Source organism: Glycine soja, chromosome 10, assembly GCF_004193775.1.
Source record: "Glycine soja cultivar W05 chromosome 10, ASM419377v2, whole genome shotgun sequence".
NCBI lineage: Eukaryota > Viridiplantae > Streptophyta > Magnoliopsida > Fabales > Fabaceae > Glycine > Glycine soja.
In genome coordinates, this window is record NC_041011.1 from 47,256,214 (window position 1) to 47,273,737 (window position 17,524).

The following is a 17,524-nucleotide window of genomic DNA, read 5'->3' on the forward strand; positions in this document are numbered from 1 at the left end:
GCAGCAATAATTGCTTCTACTTTTACAACTGCTACATCTTTAACTCTTTTTACCCGAGTACGTCAAAGAGCAGAGTGGACCACCTGCCGACATATATAAACCGTTGAAGAGAATTTTTATGGGTCAATGTGAAGTTACCCTTCGAATGAGATATAAAGCTTTTTCATAATTGTAAACTATTAGTATTTGCTTCGAAATCACACGTTCGCGTAAAACAAATTTCTCAAAACAATAAGATGCTGGTTAAATGGTCAATTTGATTTCTAAATGTGTATTTAGATTTTAAGTTCGTCTCTCATTTCAAATAAATAGATAACATCTAAAAGTAATCTCTCCATCTTTCACATTCATCGTTTTAGATAAGTCTTGTATGTTATCATTAAAATATAATTTAATTCGTGTATGTAATAATTAAAATGCAATTTAATCTTTATATCCAGGAACTAAATTATATTTTAAAATATAATATACAGAAACCTATAAGAAACAAAGCACAAATGTAAAAGACAAAAATTTCTCAGAAAAAAATTTAATCTGTAAATATTCAGGTAACAACTTGAAACCTGTACACTTCCAGGACTACGTTGACTATTCTGCCTAAAAAGCATGTTTATTTTCTTAAAATGTTACACTTTATAATATTCAAAATTCTCTAAGTTTTTGAATAATTATTGATTACTTTAAAAATAAGTGTAAATAACTATTTATTCTTCAAGGTTTTTTTTTTTCTCTCTTTTTGATATTTCACGTCTGAAAATGTTTAAAGGATTTGTTAAAGGATTTCTAGTAGCCCAAGAACAAGAAGAAATGACAAAAGTCAAAGAAGAGTTTTAATGCACCTCAACGTGACCGAACCAACATTATCATTTGGCGAGCTTTAAATAGACAAAAATAATGTAACAATTTTTTTATAGAAAAAACAAATACACTTGAAGAGGTTGAACGAAATATTCATTATATATACAGGGATTGGATAACTTAGGCACAGTTATCTTTTTTTAAATAAGATAGCAAGTCATAACTATAATTATCTTAATATATATTTAAGATGTAATTTTTAATATATTTTCTTGTAGTAAAACAAGTGAATATATATTAGTAAATGCATATGAATTTTTTTAATTCATCACTTATTTTTTATAAGTTAACAAACTATAACTACAAATAACTTAAAATACACTAAGGTGTAAGTTGCTACCTTCTTTTAAAAACAGGTGGGTATATATAAGTTAACAAATATATAATTTTACTTCATTAGAAATCATTTAATACTTTATTGAACATCCAGGTGAATACACTGTTAAAAATAATAAAACAAATAATTTAATCTTATTTTTATACAATTATTATAAGATTTATTACAAGCAATCAAAACGAAGAATAGTTACAGTTTAATTAATAAATCTATGACTATGCGACTTTCTTATACAAATTTTACATAATGTCATGAAATTTGAATTTGAATCTTTTTAAGCATTATATATAACAGAATTTATGCGTGCACATAAAAAAAATTAAATGACTTTTAAAAGTCTAAAAGTCTTTTTGAGGATCTCTCTATTGAAAAGAAATTCTATAATTTTAGTAAAAAAACTTTTAAAAACACTTATAACTTAGGATCCAAAAACGTCTATAGACTACACGGCTATAGCCTATGGCGTTACTGTACTGGGCCTCTGCCATTATCCTAAATTCATAAAAACAGTACAATAGTTTGATAATTTTTTTAATTAATTTATCATATTTGTGGTAATTTTAATATATAAAAAGTTAAAGAATCATGAAAATGAAAAGGGAGATTAAAAACAGCCAGCCAAACCTAGTTAAATTCTACCTTTGGAATAAATCAGAATATTGGAGCAGTTATTTTATTCCAACATTATTATATCTTTATCTAATCTAATCTAACCTATTGAAAAAGCCGCCTAGGACTGTGGAAGTGAAGAAACACAGTCCTTTTCAAGATCAATCTAGGTAGATGTCATCGGACACCAGGAATTCCGTGGCTGAAGTTTTTGCCACAAGCACACAACCAGTATAGCAGATATTATTGAAAATAAATAAAATAAATTATACCTTAATTAGGTTCATACTAAAATTATCAATATTTATACAACACAGTAAATTGACTAGGCCCATCCCAAAAATCTCCATGTTGGATTTTGCTCAAAATGCAATTGTAGTTTGATTTCAGCCTGTAAAAACTATGTGCACCTCGCAAGCTCTATAACTAGGATTGTAGCCAGGACTAGGAGGAAAAGACTAAATTTGCATGTGAATTCTCACCCCAGAACGATACAGATAAAGGAGGACATTATGACAAGCATAAAACCTAAATGCCTTCCGTGAACTGGCTCACCTCTTGCCACGAGGTCCAGGTCCAGATCTGGGACCAGGAAACCGAGAGAACTGAAGCCGCAAGTGGCTAGACTCTGGATTGAGTTCATCAACTTTATAACCTGTGCCATCCCAACCACAATGTCAGCAAACACTGAAATTTGAGTACATAATTTTGTGAAAAATCATTAACCACGGAGTTCAAATCCTACATACTGAGTGACCAAGATCCTAAACAACACAGGCTATTAGCATGCGGACATAACTTTGATCAAGTTTCTTGTATCTTTAACATTAAGTTCACCATTCAAATAGTGGCACCAGAATTTTCTTTCCAATAATAACTAACTTCCATTAAATGAGTTGAAGAATTTTAAACAATTCCACATCAAGAATGAAAAAAAGTTTATCTAAATTTTCTTTAGCTAGCAGACCAAAGATACGGCTGATTGTTATAGAGGCAGAACTTTGGGGCTTAGTGCTTTAGTGATGAAAAAATATTCATGATATTGATGAAAGTGGTTGTGACAACAGATAATGACATACCAGCAGAGAACAGGAATACATTCCCAGTGATGATCACTAGTACAGCTAAGGCAGACACACACAGAGAACAGGATAATGATAATTTCAAAAGTGACAATGACAATGATATTGACAGTTAATAGAACAGATATCTTTCTATGTGTTCATTTTATGTACTTCAAAATAAAAGAGGATGACAAATGGAAACATGGAAGTTGGCACTCATTTCTCCCGTGTTCACCACTTCAGTTACTATGAAGTAACAGTTTGAATAAACCATCACATCACATTACTTACATTAGATATTCAGTGTAACACAGCGATTTACCACTTTTCAAGTTTAAATCCTTTTAGTCCAAAAGAAATATAGAATATTGAGTAATTTTATCAGTTAGATAAGCATATCATACTTCTACATTTGTTCATATGGAATTTTACTGATAAAATTGCACTTCAGTGCAACTTAGAAATGTTTTTCCCCCATTATGTTACAAAATACAAAACATCCAAAATACATGACAACTTGATAACCACATCTTGGTTCAGAAGGCCAAAAACCCAAGGGAGTTCTTAAATTTTCACAACCTCTATCAAGTCACCTAATGCTAAGATGATTTCCTACCAAACGACTTGCACAATCAAAACATGAAATGAATTTCCTTTCATCTCAGCAGGTAACAAGAAGTGATACCTTGCAATGCACTCAGAGCAGTTGCTGCACAGGCCGGATTAGCAAAATCCACAAAACAAAGGATTAGAGGATCTCCACCACGCTGCAATAAGCATGTATTTCAGCATAAAGAGGGTGGAACAATAAACCAAGTTAGAAGAGGGCAAACAGTACACTTACATGTTTGGATTCTTTGCTCACAAGTCTCACTTCTCTATATCCAACAAAAGGCCGAAAAATATCTAAAAATAGCATTAAGGAATTTGAATAGCTAAACTAAAATAAATGAAGCTGACAAAGCATAATTGAAAGTGTGATGGTACAATTATTAAACAATAACTGAGAAATGAGAACAAAAAGGATACGAGCCACTTCCCTTCTTGTGCTGTCAGATGGGAGACCTTCAACATATAAAGTACTTGAAGCATCTGGGGGTAGAGGTACAGTCTCAGGTCCAGGCATGGAAGCTGCATCTAATGGTAACTGACCACCATAATTGACATTCCGTCCATTTCGTGCATGATCATGACCACCACCAGGATGCCCCATGACAGCAGGATCAGTTAGTGAATGGTGTGGCAATCCACCAGCACCCCTTCCCAATCCAACACCGCCAACCGCACTGGCTTCCCCAGAATTAAAAGAAGTAAGCTGCTTCAGAACCAAAATAGGGAGTTTTCAGCAAACAAGCTGTGAAAGCACATCCTTTCACATATTATGTAAATAAAATAGGTTAAGATTAACTACCCCTGCACTTTGAAGGTACCGATCATAAGCAGATCCAATTGTTTTAGTGTCCTTTAGCATTCGATGACCGGTGTGGTCATCATTTCGAGCAATATAATTATGCATTTCATTACCCCCTGAAGTCAGACCAGAAGGTGACATATCTGCAATGTAACAGAATCTAATCTTACAACTTCTCTATAAAATAAAAAATGAAGCTGAAAATGCATACACTTTATAAAATAAGTTTCAGCCATATATACTCATATGCAATGTCGAATATCATTCCCATCTCTACAATGCTAATCACTGACTATATATAAAATACATTTAACAAATATGCCAGATGCTAGTAAAACACAGTAACTAAAAAGCACATGCACCAAAATGCAAAGTGCTCATAATAATACAAAGAGCATGACATGCACACACAAACTTGTTTGTTGACACCTATCAAATTATCAGCACACGCCAAGTAGCATAAAAAGTCAACAATTGTTACCTGACTAGTTTGTATTAGGTTAACCACTCAAATTGTAGTTACTGGAGTCTTTTAAAAGACTCATGCTTTTACAGCTCTAAGTAGTTAAAACAGTTAGTATTCTCAACCATATATGTATCTGGTCTTCCTTGCAATATAAATCAATTCATCTAGTTAGCTTTCAATAACAGAACACACAATTTCTCTAATAAATTGATGAATATTTTCTTCCATTCTCTTTATCACTCATTACTGATTTCTGTCATGGTATCTGAGAGCTTTTCTTGGATCTGACTCCACTCCATGGCTTCACCACTTAATCCTTTTCAGTCTTCAGAACCCCCACACCACCATCATTCAGTGGATCTTCCACTTCAACCCACTCTTGTATTCCTGTTTCATACTCACATCCAATTTCAATTTGACCTGATGACAAAAATTTCCTAATTTGGAAGTAGTAGGTGGAGGCAGTGATTAAGAAATTGACCAAGTGTAGTTACAAACCCAAAAACCACATCACAATTTATTTGAGGAAAATTATGCATTCTGACATGAAAGCAATAGTTGCCTGCAGGGGGAGTGGCAGGATAAAATGCTTTTTTTTCGTGGCTACTTTCTTCCCTTAACAATCTCGTCTGACCAGAGTCATTGGGTGCACACATTCCTGGATGGTCTTTCATTTGCACTTGTGTGCTAAGGCATATCAACTCAGAAACAAGAAGATATATGATTGATCAATCTCAGCACATCTATTTTGATTAAACCATCATTAATTCCCTGGTCTCCATAAATAATCCACTTTCATCTCTGAATCACACTGATGTCATCCTAGATGAACTTCTAAAGATTACGATTTACGACACTTTTGTGACCTCAATAAACTGCAAAACCGATCCTTACAGTGCACAATATTGAAGCATAGCTCCTTCTTCAAAGAAGCACGAATTGATAAGGCTCAGCAATGTACATTTTTTATTGTAGCTTCAAGCTTTTCCGAAATAGAATGCAGCTTCAAGCATTCAACCCTCTACACCAACATGCCTTGTCACCTCATTTGCCACATGGTCCCCATGTAAATCAAGTCAGCAGTTTTCACCATCACTTGGATATGGTGGTAAATAGAGTTTGCCTTACACTCAGCCCTATGGGTTCCTCTTAAAGTATCAGTCACGAGGCTCACTATTTAGAGGCACCTGTAGTTGATCAGGTTATGTCCGAGGGCATGGAAGTCAGCCTGGTTGTTAATGCTCGATTTCTTGTCAATTATGTCAAAGTTAGGTCATGATGCCATGACTTGCGATCATCAATTTGATCATACCTTGGACCCTTTCTCCAAAGTCCCTTTCGATTTAAGGATCATTCACCACCTCATTTGACCCCATTTATCATCAAAGCAGAACAACAAAGCAATTGTAGTCTACTATGTAGAGACATAGTCAAAACAGGATTTAGCCCTTTTTGCTCATGCCTCATTACCCTTTAAACTCTTGGATCATGCTTTTCTGCTATATACTTAATAAGGAATAAAAAAAGTAAAGGCTAGCAGATGAAACAGAAACCACTCATAACTAAAATGCTCACTGATAGGTCAACAGTAAAAAGACTAAAAAGCCAAGACCTAACAATGGAAGATGCACAGTCAACCAGATGCATCTTACTGCCCTGCATTATGGTGTGTTCCAGCTAGTATTGATTTTTTAACAAATAAAAGTGAAACATGTATATATCACTATGTGTAGCATGTGTACTAGTACTGGAACTATATCAACACCAGTGCAGTGAGCTTAGTTATGGTGGGCTGAGTGTCATACCAATGCTTCTTAGGTGATGTTTGAATTTATGAGGATGGCAACAGGAAATAATTTCAAGTTCCAAAAGAAGAGTTTTTTTTATTATATAGAGAAAAAGAAAATACAAGCCAGAACAATTACATGCACAGATCATTATCACATCTCAATCCTTCACATTCTCATATATAAATCTGCTTACATGATATATTGATAAATCATTAACAAATGAACCATTTCAATACCAACAACAAATCTAATACTCTATAGTGTAAATACTTCATATGATACCAATTTAATAAGTTTGATAGACTAAATCCAAAGTGGTCTACAATATCATCCCAACACATCATCTGAAAAAAAATTATATTTAATATTTGTCCCCATTAAGATTAATGTCTTTCCCACCTCCCTTTTAAGACTAATGTCACTATTACCACCACTTTATTTATCTATCCAAATCCCTCTTAACCCTTTGTCTGCCCAACTCCAATCTTCACTGCCTATCCCCTTCAACATTGCCAAAAACTTAAAAAAAAAACACATATCCATAGAAAAAATAAAAAATCTCGACAAATCTCTAACCTCAACTTATACCCACTCGAAAGAATGTCCTTGTTACTCCTCTAGTCCTCCCTCGGCATAAATTAAACCCGATAAGAATTCAATAACTCAGAACTCAAAATCATAAAAATACTTATCCCAGGGTATACCTCAAGGCTCAGCAACGTATCCATATTCTGAATCTATCCAGCTAGTTTATGTTACAAAAATTCAAACTCCATAATATCATCCTTTGCCTTTTCATAATCTTAAAAACCAACTTTGAACGATAAAAAAAAAAAAAAATAGAGGCCTACTATCAACTTAACAAATCCTATAGCAATGAAGCCCAGTATCAAAATAATTATAAAGACCTAAACTTTGAAATTCTAAAAAATAGTATCTGCTTAAGGGTGTGTTGGGATCGTCGAAGATGTGAAAGAGAGAAAATAGCGAACCATATTCAGTACGAGGTCGTTTGAGCATGGTGGAAGAAGGGTGAAGCGGCTGCTGCCGATTCCAGAAGCCGTCCGTCATGGCGAGAGAGAAGATTAAGTTTTATGGTAATGGTAATTGGTGAAGATGGCGATCCAATCACAAACCCTAATTCGCAAAAACACCAAAAGACCAAACCCTAAGCCTTGGCTCGTTTCTGCAAATAAAAGACAAATTTTTCAACCCCACTGTTTTCGTTTTTTTTTTAAGGAGAACATAGTAGGAGAGGATGGCTTGAGAGTTGAGACACGTTTTTCTTTCTCCTTAATCGACCCAAAAATTTGATCGAAAATTAAAAAATACGATAAAAGTTTGGGTCAATATATTTTTTTTCTTTTCTAAATCACATATATAATTCTTTGAATAGAATCTCACACTAGTTAATTTTTTATAGTGGTCAATATAATTTTGTAATATAGTATATTGAGTTTTCTAAAAAAAACAATATATTAAATTTAATGTATAATAAAAAATATATAAAATTTAAATTAATATTTTACAATGTATATTTTTAAATGATGATCCTATTTTATGGATTAAGGTGTCATTTCCCCCCCCCCTAAATTTTTGTAATATTTTTTTTATGTCCTTCTTATATCTTTGAATATTTTAGTATTCTTTTTATTTTAAAATAGTCAATTAAAATTTTTGAACTTTAAAATCTAATATCCTTATTTAATAGCTGAAATAAGTAGGAATTTGTAATATTTGAGAAATCTAAAATCTAATTATCCTTCTTTAGAACATGAAACAAAAAATGTAGTTGAAAAATTTGTCTTTTATTTGCGTGAACGAGCCAAAGCTTAAGATTTGATCTTTTGATATTTTTACGAATTAGGGTTTATGATTGGATCTCCATCTTCACCAACCATCATCACCATTATCATGGTCACTATTGTCGTCACCATCTTGTTACTCTCATCGTTGTCATCACCATCATCATCATCTTCATCGTAATCAACATCAACGCTACCATCACATTATCATTGTTATTATTGTCATCACTGTCACCATTAATATTATTTTCATTATTTCACCACCACTTATCATTACCTAATTTTTGGGATTAAATTTGAGTGAAAATAAATTTGAAATGTGAAATTTATATGATGAAGAATAAAATAATCGATTAAGTAAACAATATAATCTATTATTTCGTGTCTTGTGACTTAGGATTTGCATAGGTACACAAATAATTGGTTACCCAATTAAGATAATTGATTATCTCATAAAATAATCTCTTATCCCGTTTGTCGTGTTACTTGGGTAGCCTTATACCAGATAGCCTTATAAACAAAATTGATTAAATCAAAGCATAATTGATTAACTCTATTTTTGCTCCAAAAAATCAAACTTGTAAGCACTTTTTCATAAGACTCTCCTATTTTTTTGAGATCTTTGTCCATAAAAGAGTTTTGAGCCAAGAAAGAGCCATTTTGAAGATTCATAACTGGAAATCAAGATTTCTTAACATGAAGAAACAACGCATCATTCAAAAGGATGTTAGGAGGGTCTTCGTTGAAGAAATATGATAAATGTGTTGAATTTCTTCATATCAATTACTCTCAAGTGATATTACTCTTTTTTCTATTTTTGTATTAATCTTTGAGTAGGGTCCTCAAAAGAGTTTATGTAGTAGGGTTCCACATGGGTAGTTTGATTCTTACAGAGTTCAAGAACTTGTTGCATAAGTGTTTGTACATTCGTCTATTAAGTGTGTTTGTAATCATTGATTTATTTAATGGAATCTCATACTAGGGTTGTATGAAAAATCTGGATGTAAACCACACGAGTGATTGAACTAGTATAAAATTTACTTGTACAATCTTTCTCTTCCCTTATCTCTTTGCATCTACAATTTTTTAAGCATATTTCTTACTATTGTCATATTCATCTTTATTGTTGTGTATTAGCTATCTTCCATTAAATAATATAAAAAAAACAAATTAACTACAGCATCCATTAGAATCAATCTTTTGATTTCAAGACCAAGTTTTATATGTAACTAAAATTGAAGGTATTCTTAACAAATCCAAGAAGATTTGAAAATAAGTTTTTGGTGATCCAATTCACTCCCTCTTAGATCCAGCCATTTCCTTTAACAATAAGTTAAAAAAATCATTATAAAAATAACCAAAGTACAATAGTTTGATAAAAAAAAATAATAATCAATATACCATATTCACAGTACTTCCAAATTATAAAAATATTTTAAAACATTACGCAATGCAAAAGGAGATAAAACATACCAATCAAACCTAATTGAAGGCTCTAACAAGTCTTTCTTCGTTTAACCATGGAAGCTACCAATTTACACCATAATCTCTATGGAATAAATCAGAATTTTTTTAGCAGTTATTCCTACATTATTATGGCCGAGTTTGCTGAAACTTTAAAAAATAACTTTAAAATAAACACTTTTTATATAAGTACTTTTTTAAGAAACAAATAAGATTTGTTTCTTAAAATAAACAGAATTTTTTTTAAGCAGAAACAGATTAAACAAGCACACTAAAAAAACAGAAAGCTACTTATTTCATTAAAATAAACACTTATTTCAACAAATAAATTTAAACAAACCGACCCTACATCTATCTAAGCAATGAAAGAAGCAATCTAGGTAGCACCATAAGGCCTAAAACTAACATTTGCACATATATGCCAAATGTCATCAAACACTAGTAATTCCCATGGCTCAATAAAACAGACTAAAGTTACAACAGCTCTTTCAAGCAAGGACACAACCAGTATAGCAGATATTATTGAAAATAAATAAAATAAAAAATATAATAATTATACCTTTATTTGGCCAACAAAAAACAAACTCTAACTAGGTTCATTAAAAAATTATGAATATTTATACAACACAGTAAATTGACTAGGCCCATCCCAAAAATCTCCATGTTAGATTTGTTCAAATTCAATTGTAGTTTGATCTCAGCCTGTTAAAATAGTATGTGCACCTCACGAGCTCTATAATTAGGATCGTAGCCAGGAGGGAGACTAAATTTGCTTGTGGTGAACATTGATTTGTGAATATTCTCACCCCAGAATCGTATGGATAAAGGAATACAAGTCATTGTAACAAGCATAAAACCTAAATGCTTTGGGTGAACGACCTCACCTCTTGCCACGAAGTCCAGGTCCAGATCTGGGACCAGGAAACCGAGAAAACTGAAGCCGCAAGTGACTAGACTCGGGATTCAGTTCATCAACTTTATAACCTGCACCATCCAATCACAATATCAGCAAAACTATGAAATTTGGGTACATAATTATGTGAAAAATCATTAACCACTGAGTTCAATTCCTACATACTGGGTGACTTAGAAGTAAGAAGAACCCAAAGAACACAGCCATTAGCTTGCAGACATAACTTAGATCAAGTTTCTTGTTTCTTTAAACCATTAAGTTCTTCATTGAAATAATGGCATCTAAATGTCATCATTTAATTGAAGAACTTGATGGCAAGGATTTAAGAAACTTTCAACTAAATTTTGTCCTTAGCTTGGTGACCACAGATACAGCTGATGGTGATATAAAAGAATATTCATTATACTGGTGAAAGTGAGGGTGATATAGCAGATAATGGCATACCATTAGAGAACAGGAATACATTTCTAGAGTTCATCATTAGTACTGCAAAGGCAGACACACTAGACACCAGGATGACAATGATAATAATGATGACGATAACAATGATATTGGTAGTTAATAGAACAGATATATTAGTATGTGTTCATTTTATGTACTTCAGAATGACAGGATGACAAATGGAAACATGGAAGTTGGCACTTGGCACTTATTTCTCACGTGTTCACCACTTCAGTTACTATGACGTAACAGTTTGAATAAGCCTTTAAATCACAGACAACTTACATATAGATATTCAGTGTAACAGTGATTTACCACTTTCCAAGTTTAAAACCTTTTGGTCCAAAAGAAATATAGAATATTGAGTAATTTCATGAGTTGGATAAGCATATCATACTTTTCTACAATTTTACTGCAACTTATAAATGTTTTTCCCTCAGTATGATTCAAAATTATAACAAGACATCCAAAAAATTAATGACAACTTAATAACCACATCTTGGTTCAGAAGGCCAAAAACCCAAGGGAATTCTTCAATTTTCAGAACCTTCATCAAGTAACCCTTGTGCTGAGATGATTTCCAATTTCCTATTATATGACTATCACAACAAAAACATGAAATTAATTTCCTTTGATCACAGAAGGCAACAAGAAGTGATACCTTGCAATGCACTCAGAGCAGTAGCGGCACAGGCCGGATTTGCAAAATCCACAAAACAAAGGATTAGAGGATCTCCGCCACGCTGCAACAAGCATGCATTTCAGCATAAAGAGTAAGGAACTTTCAACCAAGAAACAGAACAACGATAAACCAAGTTAAAAGAGGACAAACAGATAACTGCTACAAACAGTAAACTTACATGTTTGGATTCTTTGCTCACAAGTCTTACTTCTCTATATCCAACGAAAGGGCGAAAAATATCTAAAAATGACATTAAGGACAAGACAGTTGAAAGTATGACGATACAATTCCCATACAGTATCTGAGAACAAAATAGGTAATTTAATATAAATGAAGTGACAAGATAGTTGGAAGTATCAATATAAAATTCCTATCCAGTATCTGAGAACAAAAAGGATGCGAGCTACTTCCCGTCTCGTGCTGCCAGATGGGAGACCTTCAACGTATAAAGTACTTGAAGCATCTGGGGGTAGAGGTAGAGTCTCAGGTCCAGGCATGGAAGCTGCATCTACTGGTAACTGACTGGCATAATTGACATTACGTCCATTTCGTGAAAGATCATGACCACCACCAGGATGCCCCGTGACAGCAGGATCAGTTAGTGAATGATGTGGCAATCCACCAACACCCCTTCCCAATCCAACACTGCTAATTGCACTGGCTTCCCCAGAATTAAACGAAGTAAGCTGCTTCATAACAAAAAAAGTAAGTTTTCAGCAAACAAGCTGTGAAAGCACATCCTCACACATATAATGTAAATAAGACAGGTTAAGATGTTACCCCAGCGCTTTGAAGGTAGCGGTCATAAGCAGATCCAAGTGTTTTAGTGTCCTTTAGAATTCGGTGACCAGTATGGTCATCATTTCGAGCAATATAATTATGCATCTCATTGCCCCCTGAAGTCAGACCAGAAGGTGACATATCTGCAATGTAACAGAATCTAGTCTTACAACTTCTCTAGTAAAAAAATTGAAGCTGAAAATACATATCTATATTATAGAAGTTTTGCCATATGCAATGTCATCCCTACAATGCTAATCACTGACTGACTATATATAAAATACATCTAACAAATGTGCCAGATGCTAGCAAAACACAGGTAACTAAACAACACATTCTCCATAACGCAAAGTGTTCATAATAATATAAAGAGCAGGGTGCACTCACCCAAACACGCTTGTTGACACTTGATACCTATCAAATTATCAGTTCATGCCAAGTAGCAAAAACAGTAAACCATTGTTTCTAGACTAGTTGTATTAGAGTAGCTACTAAAAAATTGTAGTGACTGGACTCAGTTAACAGACTTGTGCTTTTACAGCTCTAAGTAGCTATACAGTTAGTATTCTCAAACATGTGTATCACTGATCTTCCTTACAACATAAGTCAATTCTTTTAGTTAGCTTTTAATATCACGACACATAATTTCTCTAATAATTGATAAATATTCATTCTCTCACATTCCTGGCAGATCTGAGAAACTCCAGAATTATTTTCTTTTGCACATGTGCTAAGGCATGTCAACTCAGATCTAAACTCAAACAAGAAGAATTATGATAGGATCAATCTCATGGACTTCTAATTATTACAACACTTCTGTGCCCTCAATAAACAGCAGAACGGCTTACAGAACAGCTTACGGCGCACAATATTGAAGCCTAGATGCTTGTTCAAGAAGCATGAATTGATAAGCATCAGCAATCTTCTCTTTTGAATGTAGCTCAAGCTTTTCTAAAACAGAATGCTGCAGCATCAAGCATACAACCATCTGCACCAACTTGCCTTGTCACCTCATCTGCCACATGGTCCCCATGTAAATCAAGTCAGCAGTTCTCACCATCGCTTGGATATGGTGGTAAATAGAGTTTGCTTTACACTAAGTCCTATGGATTCTCTTAAAGTGTCGGTCACAAACTCAGTAGGCTCATTTTAAGAGGCAGCTGTAGTGAATCAGGTAATGTAAATGGTCACGGAGGGCCTGGTTGTTGATGCTCAGTTTCTTGTCAATTATGTCAAAAGGTTAGGTCATGATGCCATGACTTGCTATCATCTATTTGATCATAACTTGGCGCCTCAACGGCTCAACCAGCCTATTTAGTTCTGAATCCAGTACAAGCCTATTTACTTTCACACAACCACCACTACAATAGTACAATTCACCTACTCTTGGTCTCCATGCTGCACCCACTTTTGGGAACACTTCTACTCCACTTTATACTCAGCAACAAGCAGTGTTATCACATGACGGTTATGGTGGCGCGCCATAATGGCATTACGAAGGTGTAACAGTGGCCTCCACAATCCGTTAAGCGCTATTCTAGCTCATATAACGGCGTCCGCCATTTGGGCTATGGCGCTTTGCATGGCCATAACGACATGGCGGTTCACGGTGGGCATGGCAGATGTGGTGGGTTTCCTCTGTTTTTTTTGAAAATTTTGAGCTCAGGCTGGCCCATTAGAAACAACCTGACTCGAAACACAACTGTTACTCTAAGTTGAACCCTTCCCTCTACGAGTACAAATCTTTTCTCACACTCACTTGAACCCTAGCAGCACAAAACCTTCCTTATGTGCGAACCCTCCGGCAACCCACTTTGTCCTGCGATGTTCTCTACTCTGATGACTCTCTCCGCTCCAACATACTCTGGTTTTTATCTTTCGTTTTTCTATTTCTTTTTTTCTTGAACTTTTTCTCTCTCCTTTTCTCCTCTTTTCAAATGTTCTTTACTGTTTATTATGTTTGTTTATGTTGGTGCTGAAATTCCCTTTTTCAGAATTGTCCTCTGTTCTGTTTTTTTTTTAAAATTTCAGAGTTTTAGTTCTGTTCTTTTCAGAATTATTATTTGTTTGTAGTCCGGAGGTTTTCTTATAAAACCCCTATTCCAATTATTTTTCAGTTATAGGATAATATTAGGGCATATGTTTTTGAACCTGATATATACCCGAATTTTGCATTTGGTTCCTAATAAATTTTTCCTTTGAGATGGGTCCCAAATATTTGAAAAATTTTGTGTGAGGTCTTTGCCGTTAGAAGGGATCCATTAACTGTTGATGTGACCGTTAACTCGACACGTCAACAAGCTACTTGTGATGCCATGTCAGATTAAGAATGACATGTAAGCTAACCACGTGTCAAACGCTATCACACACCAACCTAATCCCCAATCGCGTGTTGTGGAACATGATAGCAGTGTGGTGCCACGAGCGGAGAATCCCCTTCAAAGCAGAAAGGGTTACAGGGAAACACAACGGTGGAGTTACCATCAAAGCCGCATTATAAACCACGTGAATGACAGTTTTGTTTTTGGTCAGCAAGCTCAAGGGAAATGGAAAGGAAAATAATGATAATGTTAACATTCCTTTGAGTGTGGAAGACACAAACAGCATCGTGTACGAGCTTTGGGGATTGGCAAAGACAAATTAGGATAGCTGAGCCTGTATAGCTGAAGTGGGAGCGATTCTGCTATTGGTTCAGTTCCTTAATGCAGAGGAGAATCCGAGCTTGCATGTTAACACCGTGACGACAAATGGGGGTGTCCATGGCAGCGATGCTGGAGGAGGGGCTGACGATTCTAGAGGCGGTGGTGACTGGTGAAGAGGGGTGGTGGTGGTGGTGGCGTATGCCGAGATTAAGAGGCTGGGAGTGGTGTTGAGGGAGGGGTCAGAGAGGGCAAGGAAGAGGGGGAATGGTGCTGCTCTGAAAAGGTCCGTTTTTGAGATTGGAAACACAGACCCATTGGCACAGTTGAGGAATCCCTGAAACCAAAATCATATTTTGACAATAGGGTTTAGATGGGCATGTGTCAATGTGTTCTTATGCAAGAGGATTTTGAGTGCATAAGAGATCTAGTGTTTAAGTTGATTCAGGGTCTGAAAAGCGACTGCAGCCAATTCATGGCGAAACACAAGGGTCTGAAGTCGACACTACTGCCATGGTTGCTTCCTCAACTTGCCGATGTGTCGAGTTAACGACTACATCAGCAGTTAATGGATCTCTTCTGAGGACAGAGACCTCGCACAAAACTTTTGAAATATTAGGGATCTATCTCAAAGGAAAAATTTAGTAGGGACCAAATGCAAAATTCAAGTATATATCAGGAATAAAAACATAGTTAAGCGTAATATTAGGGACAGCTATAAGCACTCAAAACCAAAGCAATGATGCTTTTAATATATATATATATATATATATATATATATATATATATATATATATATATATATATATATATATATATATGCCATCTTTGTCGTTTTTGTTCCGGTTTTTATATATATAATTTTTGTTGTCCGCCATGGCGTGTTGTTTGGGAACCTTTTGCATTCCTCATTTACTACAATCAATACCACTTTTCTTGAGCTGGTTTTTAATGATCAATGGGCACTGCTCCCATAGTCTCTAATATAGAATTTAGGTGGCAAGGATAAAGAAACAGAGAGAAGAATAACATAACAGAGAGATAAGAGAAACAAAGATCAGAGAACCTACCTTTGAAATTCTAAATAGTAGTAGTCGCCTTAGGGTGTTTTTGGATGGTCGGAAAATGTGAAAGAATGGCGTTATGAAGAGAAAGAGTGAAAAGAACGAACCGTATTCAGTACGAGGTCGCTTGAGCATGGCGGAAGGAGGGAGAAACGACTGCTGTCGATTCCAGGAACCGTCCGTCATGGCGAGACAGAAGATCAAGTTATGGTTATGGTGATTGATTGGTGAAGATGAAGATTCAATCACAAACCCTAATTCACAAAACACCAAACCCTAATTCACAAAACACCAAACCCTAAGCATTGGCCCGTTTCTGAAAAGAAAAAAAAGAAGACAAAATTTACAACCCCACCCCACTCTTTCCATTCTTTTTTTTTTAAAATAGTACGGATGGGTTGGGGCACGTTTTTCTTTCTCCTTATTCGACCCAAAAATTATGATTAGGTTAGCTATTTTATGAGTTAAGATTGCATGAATATTGTTTTTTTTAATATAATATATCAATTTAATATTATATATATTTAAATAAAAATATATTTTATAATATATATATATATATATATTAAATTAAAAGTAATTATATTATATTCTTCTTGTATTTTTAAATGCTTTAGCCTTTTTTCGGTTTAAACAGTTGATACTTTAAAATTTTGTAATTTAATTAATTTATTTTTCTCGATTATAACCTATTAGCTACTGGGGAAAATGTTAAAAATATATTACTTTCTAACACACTTTTTAAAATATATTCTTTATGTTCTATTGAAATTTAAACATGAACTAAATACAAAAATGAAAAGGGGGAAGGAAAAGAAAAGAGAAATGAAAAGGAGGAGGTTAGGGGAGGTGGGTGGGTTAGTGAAATCAGAAAAGGAATGGTGGGAGGAGGGGAAGGGGTTGGGGTAGTAGAGTAATTTTAGGGTATTTTAAAAGCAGGGGATGATAATGGCAAGACAAGAGGTGCCAATAACAATGGTCGGTTTCTTTTCATAAAAAAATTCTGGCCACATTAACTTTCTATTAGAAGCCCAAATTGTGCTTCAAGGTACAACAGCAACATACAGAGAAAACCCAAGTTTTGGCTGCTTCCACTTCTCATTTATCGTCAAGGGTGAGGGGATGACCAGACAAGTTGGAAGAATCATTCAATCAAGAAGAAACTTGTTCAAACTTTAAGGGTATGGTTTATTTAGGAAAA

At 34.5% G+C, this 17,524-nt stretch overlaps 2 protein-coding genes across 5 annotated transcripts; both read right to left on the reverse strand.

The window, feature by feature from the left end:
• Positions 1-2,024: 2,024 nt before the first annotated feature.
• LOC114369329 (RNA-binding protein 2-like) lies at positions 2,025-7,804 on the reverse strand. Of its 2 annotated transcripts, none has more exons than XM_028326540.1 (6): positions 7,528-7,804; positions 4,280-4,422; positions 3,898-4,186; positions 3,713-3,774; positions 3,554-3,635; positions 2,025-2,459 (listed from the first exon to the last, which is right to left on the reverse strand). In XM_028326540.1, the coding sequence occupies exons 1-6, from the start codon at positions 7,604-7,606 to the stop codon at positions 2,356-2,358; spliced, it is 759 nt and encodes a 252-aa protein (XP_028182341.1). In that variant the 5' UTR covers positions 7,607-7,804; the 3' UTR covers positions 2,025-2,355. The 2 variants fall into 2 exon arrangements, with proteins under 2 accessions (XP_028182341.1, XP_028182342.1); XM_028326541.1 differs by having other exon boundaries at positions 3,898-4,183; positions 7,528-7,803.
• Positions 7,805-10,232: 2,428 nt separating this feature from the next.
• LOC114372446 (RNA-binding protein 2-like) lies at positions 10,233-16,669 on the reverse strand. Of its 3 annotated transcripts, none has more exons than XM_028330001.1 (6): positions 16,431-16,669; positions 12,621-12,763; positions 12,241-12,529; positions 12,019-12,080; positions 11,820-11,901; positions 10,233-10,788 (listed from the first exon to the last, which is right to left on the reverse strand). In XM_028330001.1, exons 1-6 carry the CDS (start codon positions 16,507-16,509, stop codon positions 10,685-10,687), a joined length of 759 nt encoding a protein of 252 aa, XP_028185802.1. In that variant the 5' UTR covers positions 16,510-16,669; the 3' UTR covers positions 10,233-10,684. The 3 variants fall into 3 exon arrangements, with proteins under 3 accessions (XP_028185802.1, XP_028185803.1, XP_028185804.1); XM_028330002.1 differs by having other exon boundaries at positions 12,241-12,526; positions 16,431-16,665; XM_028330003.1 differs by having other exon boundaries at positions 16,330-16,451.
• Positions 16,670-17,524: the final 855 nt, after the last annotated feature.